The 7,698-nt window shown below is 37.8% G+C and overlaps 1 protein-coding gene across 2 annotated transcripts; it reads left to right on the top strand.

Annotated features, from left to right (window-relative positions):
* Positions 2,922-7,698, top strand: LOC107622874 (protein GrpE). 2 transcript variants are annotated; one of them, XM_016324937.2, is made up of 4 exons: positions 2,922-3,557; positions 4,124-4,636; positions 5,790-6,340; positions 7,514-7,698. In XM_016324937.2, the coding sequence occupies exons 1-3, from the start codon at positions 3,303-3,305 to the stop codon at positions 6,024-6,026; spliced, it is 1,005 nt and encodes a 334-aa protein (XP_016180423.2). In that variant the 5' UTR covers positions 2,922-3,302; the 3' UTR covers positions 6,027-6,340; positions 7,514-7,698. The 2 variants fall into 2 exon arrangements, with proteins under 2 accessions (XP_016180423.2, XP_020970025.1); XM_021114366.1 differs by lacking the exons at positions 5,790-6,340; positions 7,514-7,698 and adding an exon at positions 5,385-5,696 and having other exon boundaries at positions 3,050-3,557.

The raw sequence follows: 7,698 nt of genomic DNA on the forward strand, positions 1-7,698 counted from the left end.
CTTCTAATATAAGTTATTTCTGTTTTTTCGAAAAAAGATACAAAAAAGAAAAAAATCAGCATTGCATGACAAAGGAACTAAGTGTTCCAGGAAAAAGTTGGTTATTGTTGGAAACTAGACTGGGAATGGCGTTTCGCAGACACCACCACAGATATGGTCAAATTTGCAGGCGTCACGACAGGTGTGGTCCATTTCCCGTGCGACAGCAGAGAAATGGTCGCCGCTCTATTTTATAAGAGTCCCATTTCGCAAGTGTTAGTAGCCAGGTCTAAAAAGGTGATTTCACTCTCCAATTCGCAGGTGCTATGGCTGAAATGTTGTGCAATTTTATTTCGTTGGCGCTAACGGCGAAATGGCCCTGCGCATTTTGGTGACAAATTTTTTCATACGTATTTAAAGAAATAATCATTTTATTTTATTTATTTATATAAAAATACCTAGAATTTGTATATAATAGGGTTGTTTATAACACAACTAATTGTTCGTAATTTGAAATTGTGTATAGATTTAATCATTTAACTCTACTTGATTTATTGCATATGTCTAATATACTTTTTTTAAGCATAAGGATGCATAAGTTAAAGTTGATTATGTACTTAAATTGCATGAGAAAGTTAAGGCACGTATGGAGAAAAGAGGTGCAAGTTATCCAAAAATGTTAAAAAGGGGCGAAGAAAAGGTTGTCTTTGAACTAGGAAATGGGTGTGACTTTTTTTAAGGAAGGAAAGATTTTCGGAGCAAAGAAAATCTAAGTTGTAACCAAGGGAGTTGGACCATTTCAAGTCTTAGAGAGAATCAATGACAATGCTTAAAATATTGATTTTCTTAGTGATTATAATGTTGATGCTACTTTAAATATTTTTAATTTGTCTCCTTTTGAAGTAGATGATAAAGTATCAGATTTGAGGACAAATTCTGCTAAAGAAGGAAATGATGCAGACACAATCAAACTTAATGATAGCATGAGCATTGACAACACAATTGGACTTGATTAAGGAAGAGAAATACACAGATTAGGTGGGACTATGACAAAAGAAAGAGTAAGAGAAAAAATAATAAAGTAATATTCTGAAAATCGGTTCGAACAGACCGGTCGAACTGGTCGAATCGGGAACCGCTGTTAAATACGGTTCGGACAGATAGTAAAACCGTCAATTTTAAAAACCGAAGTTGAACCGCTGAATCGGCCGGAAACCGGTCGGTCGAACCGAACCGTGATCCAGACGGTTTTTTAAATTTAGGCAAAACGCTGCGTTTTGCATGCTGAAAGGGCCAAAACCAAAAGAGAACCCTAGTCACCCACTCCTCTCCTCTCGAGCCTCAACCTCCACTCTCACCTCTCACCAAGGTTCTGAAAACCGGACCGGACCGGCCGATCGGACTGGTTCAACCGGGAACCGGCGACGCAAACAGTTCGGTTCTCCTCCTATAGCCGCTTGGAAAAAAACCGTCCAAAAACCGGCCGGTTGGACCGGACCGATAACCGGCCGGTTCCCTTAAAGCGATGCCGTTCTTTACTTTAAAAAAAAAAAAAAAAGAAAACCCGATAACACTCGTTCTCCAACCCCCCTTTCCCCATTCATTCAGATTCACCTAATCACCTCACAGCTCACTCCAAGGACTCCGTCGTCGCCGAACCCTAGCCCTAGGAACCCCGAACCGTAGCCCTCCATTGTCGCCGCCGTTCAGAGGTCGTCAGCGCCGCCGCTCAGTGGTCGTCAGCGCCGCCGCCGTCCCCAAGTCCTCAGGAACCAGTAAGTCAGCAGGTCTCTTCGTCTTCGCTGGCTTCTCGAACCCAGGTGAGTGCTCCTGGTCTTCATCTTCTCTGAGCTTCTTCTTCAATTTTTGATCCATATTGCTTCAATTCTTCTTGGGTCTTGGCTTGAAGTTTGGTTCTTCTTCTTCTTCGGTCTTCAGTCTTCGTTCTTCGGACTTCAGTCTTCATTCTTCGTTCTGCCTCTCTTTTTTCTTGAATTTCTGTTGATGTTGCTGCGAGTCTTGGTTCTGTTGATAGCTGAGATTTGGTTGCCGTTGTTGCCTTAGTCTAGCTTTAATCTCTTCCCACTCAATTTTCCAGCAGCAATTTCGAATGTTTCCAAATTGGCAAATGGATTGAGTGCCTTCCATAACTGAAACCATCTTAGAGCTTTCCCTTTCAAACCTCTTTCCACCTCTATGAATCTCTGCTCCTCAGGTGTCCATCCATAACCATATTTCCCATTGAATATTGTTGAGTTATTTGTTTTCCCATGAAAAATGGAAGAAACCTCTCAGCGAGAGCACCAATGTTAGAACTCCTTCTATGAATTAGGGAGAGAAACTCCAAATTGAACCAAGTTCAATATCAATTCATTAATTCCTTTAAGCTTTAATACATTGATAAAAGTCTCTTATCTATATTCTTGAAAGACTAAGTAATTCTATTGGGCATAACTAGTACCCTTCCTAATATTAAATAGTAACATGTAGTGGCCACATGAATATCAGAAGTATGCAAAATCAGCAGAGGATGCTGTTGCTGATGTTCTCAGAGCAGGTGTTTTATTTGCCATTTTCATTTCAAGTGGATAAATGGTTAACTGAATTCAATTTTTGTGCTGTTGAATAAGGCAAGGGATTATGAATATAAATGAATGTGATAAAATTGTGAATATGAATAAATATGATTGATGACAAACTTGGATGTTGGCATTTTATGTTTAGTTGGTTGTTTTTGTTATTTGACTTGAGTTTGTATTTGAATGAGATCATAACATTTTGGTTTTATTTTGGATGATATTTTAAAGTTTATATTAAACTATAATTATGTTTTAATGTATTTATTTATATTTTAATTATTATTTTATTATAAAAACAGTTTTTTCGGTTCAATCACGGTCGAACCGGTTGAACCTATGAACCAGTGAACCAGTAACGAGAACGGTTCGATGACCGGTTCAGTTTTCAGAACCTTGGGTGACACAGAGAGAAAGAAATTAAAATGACATACCTTGTTATTTTTTACTTATTAAATTTTAGCTATCACTGTTGTTCATTGTTGTAGCAGAGTAGCACCAGTTATTAATCCTTCCAGATCTTTCTCAAGGTTTCTCTTCCAATAAAACAGAAGGCAAAACGAAGGCAGGTGAACCGTCAGATTGAAATACCAAGTGGCCATCGAACGGAGCCCTATCACCCACCAATGTCTTCCAAAGTAATTACCCCACTCGCCACCTGACAGCTAACACTTCCCCTTCCACAGTTCCACTTCTCACTTCCCTCCCCTTATCTTCCTCTCTTCAATCTTCATTTTCCTCTCCAAAATGGCCACTGTCTTTAGAACCCCCATTCTCCGGCCAGGTATCCTGCCGCCGCGCTCCTCCTCTTCTTCCGCCGCCGCCGCCACCAAGCCCTCATGCGTTGCCTTTCCCTCTTTCAGACAAACTGCTACCCACAGAAGGACCACTTTGCGGTTCCCTTCAATTCCTTCCCTGCGCTTCACGAAGTTCGCCCCTTTCGCTTTCGAAGGAGACACCGAGGCCTCGCCTCAAGTTCAAGAACCTGAGCTTCAGCTTGAGGTGAGTTTCAATTTGGAATTAAATTTAAGTTCTTTTTTTATTTCCTTTCAAATTTTGTGTGGTTGGGTGAAATTGGAACCTAGTTGAATTTTGGATTGCAAAATTTCTTGGTTTGATAAGGACTGTACTGGAATGAGAGACTTTTATGTTGACTTACTTTGAAGTAGTGTGTATCATACTTTGCATTTTGTGATGCTATATAAAATTGAGGCGATATTCAATGGTAAATTGATAATATATGATAGTTTTATTTTAATTGTTTATGATACCTGAGGAAAGCTATAATTTTGGACCGTTCCAGAATACAAATTTATTTTGGGCAAACTGTGACTCTGAAATTATGAACTTTAGATTGTGGTTGGATAGATTATTTTGAAAAAGGAAAACAAAAATATTCTGGTTTTGTTCTTTTAAGAAGCTTATCTAAGAATCACACACAATGCATACCTATCTTTGATATTTGCAACTTTGATTATCTCGGATAAAGAAAATGATGAGTCAAGAGTTTTTAGGATTAGTTGATTTTCCATCTTCTAGCTCAATTTTCTGGTGAACTCTTGTAACAGGATGGTGCTGTTGATGTAGAGGACAGTGCTGGCCATAATGAGCTTAGTGAGGCTGATGAAAGTGAGGAATCTTCACCCTTGCAAGAGTTACTGCAATCTTACAAAGAAGTGGTAGCTAATAATAATGAAGCCATAGTTGCCGAGCTGGAATCATATTTGAAGTCCATTGAAGATGAGAAAATAGGTCTTGAAAGGAAGATAGCTTCGTTATCTGCAGAGTTATCAATAGAGAAGGATAGGATTCTAAGGATTAGTGCAGACTTTGACAATTTCCGGAAGAGAACCGAGAGAGATCGCCTTTCTCTGGTCACTAATGCACAGGGGGAAGTTATGGAGAGCTTGTTGCCTGTATTGGATAATTTTGAGAGAGCAAAAACTCAGATCAAGGTGGAGACAGAAGGAGAGGAGAAAATAAACAACAGCTATCAGAGCATATATAAACAGTTCATGGAAATTCTTACTGCACTTGGAGTTGAACCAGTTAAGACAGTTGGAAAACCCTTTGATCCATTGGTAAGTTGGTAATCAGTTTATTTTATTTTATTTTATTTTTATTCCCAGGATGTCAAACAAATTTGACTTTTCAATTGAGGAGAAAATCTTATTATCATGTAGGTGATAATGTTTTGTCCAAAAATAGAATTCCTCCTGCCCTCTTTTTTTCTTTTTAAATTTTTAATAGTAGGATAGTTTTGAAACAGTTAGTATTTATTTAAGTTGTGTTAGTAGTTTAGTAAAAAATACCCATACACTTGCCAGTGTAATTTGTCAATTTCATTTGGACACTTTGCTCTTATCCTGTCTGGTTTGTTGGTTTGAGATGAAAATGGAGTCCAAGGTATTTTAATAGCTTCCATTGTTTGAATTGCTTAAATTTTAGTAGGATGGAATGGTTAGTGATGGAATTATTTCCTCCCGATTCCATTACAATTTCCAATTTTTGGGTCCTCCCGATTTGGGTGTCTTGTGATAGAACCTATTTTTTTTATTGAAACAATTAAGTAAAAAAAATACTCTATTTTCCTGTTCCATTACACAACCTTGTGTTCCATTCTCCTCTACTGCATTACTTACCATTAATCCAAACATATTGAGTTCTGTTTGACTTGTTCAATATGATTTGTCTTCCTTGGATTATCACTGATATTTTGAAGTCCTTTTCTCCTTATATGAAAATTATCTCAATGTTTTAGAAGTATATTGTTGGCCCCATCATTTCTTCTGCATTTTGGCATAATGATGTCATACATGATTGATGCAGGCACAGAAACAGTTGGCTCGAAATTCAATCAACTTTTTCAAACACTTAATCAAGCTTATTCAGGTTTCATGAAGACCTGGATTCGTTTTTAACTCGGCAATTCTTGATTATTTTGAGCCAACTTGGTGAGTCTGAATCTGTATGACAAAATTGCCAAAAAAGGAGAGCATTGTAGCAAATTATGTATGTGAATCTCAACACATATTTTTAGAGAACTATTTTTAGCTGGCTGCTGTAAGATTATAGAACTTTGAAATCGCTTGCATCAGCCACTTCATTGAATGAAACGCAATGCGTTAGTCTCTTTGAATATTTCATGTAGTGATCTTCAGAGGTATGAAAGACTGATTGATATTCATGATAATTTTTTCTGATAAATTATAATTTGCAATTTACTTGTAAAAGCTACATGAAGCAATTATGCGCGAGGATTCAACTGAGTTTGAGGATGGCATCATAATCCAAGAATTCAGGAAAGGTTTTAAACTTGGTGACCGACTTTTGCGACCATCAATGGTGAATGGTGAAGCTGGTCCGGGACCTGCAAAGCCTGAGCAAGCACAGCAAGAGGAGCAAGTCGCAAGTGAAAATTCTGAGGCTCTTAAAGAAAACAATGGTAGCACAGAAACAGAGTCTTCTTGAAAGGTCAAAAGTCACCTTTTTGCCTGGATTCAGTTTTGTACAAGTATGTCGGTTAAATCTAGAGGAACATAATGTTGGATGTTACTCAAAGAAATGTTTCAGCCAATTTTTCTTTATTCATTCAGATTCACCTAATCACCTCACAGCTCACTCCAAGGACTCCATCGTCGCCGAACCCTAGCCCTAAGAACCCTGAACCGTAGCCCTCCACTGTCGACGCCGTTCAGAGGTCGTCAGCGCCGCCGCCGTCCCCAAGTCCTCAGGAACCAGTAAGTCAGCAGGTCTCTTCGTCTTCGCTGGCTTCTCGAACCCAGGTGAGTGCTCCTCGTCTTCATCTTCTCTGAGCTTCTTCAATTTTTGATCCATATTGCTTCAATTCTTCTTGGGTCTTGGCTTGAAGTTTGGTTCTTCTTCTTCGGTCTTCAGTCTTCGTTCTTCGGACTTCAGTCTTCATTCTTCGTTCTTTGTTCTTCGGTCTTCCTTGTATGTATGGTTTTGATTGCTGTGGAAATTCGTTCTTTGTTCTTCAATTCCTTGTATCTATGGTCTTCCTTGTATGTATGTTTGGGTTGGTTGATAATGCTAGAAACTGTCTCTGTTATGTGATTTGTATCCAGAACACCTAATAGGCTAATATTGCTGTTTTAGTGTTTTGCTATTTTGTAATTCTAACTGTTACTCTGTTTTGGTCCAGAGCACCTAATATGCTGGAAAATTGTAACTGTTACTCTGTTTTGGTCCTGTTTTTAATTGCTGATGGCTCCTGCTTTAGGTTAAGAACATGGTTAATCATTGTGTTGTGGGTCCTGTTTTTAATTGCTGATGGCTCCTAACTTGTTATTGTTCATTGTGTTGTGGGGCTCTTTTTAATTTCATATCTGTTTTTCATTGTGTTGTAGTTGCTGGTTTTGCTTTGATTTGTAGTTGCTGGTTATGTTGGTTTTGCTAGCTTTGTTTGTAATTGCTGGGTGAAGGTTTAGTGTTTTGTAATTGCTGGCTTTGTTTTCTAATTGCTGATTTTGCTGATGGCTCCTAATTGTTTTGTTCAAATTTGCTAATGGCTTTGATTTGTAGTTACTGGTTGTGCTGGTTTTGCTGGCTTTGTTTGTAATTGCTGAGTGAAGGTTTAGTGTTTTGAATGTCTGATACTCTGATTTGTGATTTCTGAATCTGAAATTAATTAAATCATTGATTTTGTGTTGTTGAAATTGTTGATTAAAATGGATTTGTTATGCTGCTATTGCCGTTTTTTAATTTTTAAGTATGATGTTTCTGAATTTTTGTTGAAATAGTTATTGATTTCAGGGTTTAGAGTGATTATTTGTTGCTGGTATTTAACTTTTGTTGCTGTTAAGTTCTGTTAAGTTGCTACATTCAAACTTGTGCATTGGCCTATTCATCTTCACTTGTAATAACAAAAAGCTTCTTATTTGATGATCTATTAACTACCTCATTTTCTGGTACCATTCCTTTTGTTATGGCTTTAGCTGAAGAAATTGGAGGAGCTGGATGAAGAGACATTGATGCCTCAGAAGACACCACCACCATTAGCATATCCTTGTTACTTGAAGGTTTCTTTAGCACAATAGTTGAAATCACAATCATAATTACATAATATGTTTAAATAATTATCCCAAAAAAAAAAACTCACAAGAACATCTTGAGGTTTTGA

Source organism: Arachis ipaensis, chromosome B10 (assembly GCF_000816755.2).
Source record: "Arachis ipaensis cultivar K30076 chromosome B10, Araip1.1, whole genome shotgun sequence".
NCBI lineage: Eukaryota > Viridiplantae > Streptophyta > Magnoliopsida > Fabales > Fabaceae > Arachis > Arachis ipaensis.

Excerpts from the sequence above, each read along its gene's own strand:
- LOC107622874 (XM_016324937.2), top strand. The coding sequence starts at position 3,303 with ATGGCCACTGTCTTTAGAACCCCCATTCTCCGGCCAGGTATCCTGCCG. Across the intron at positions 3,558-4,123 it reads AACCTGAGCTTCAGCTTGAG|GATGGTGCTGTTGATGTAGA; the intron begins GTGAGTTTCAAT and ends CTCTTGTAACAG. Across the intron at positions 4,637-5,789 it reads GAAAACCCTTTGATCCATTG|CTACATGAAGCAATTATGCG; the intron begins GTAAGTTGGTAA and ends TACTTGTAAAAG.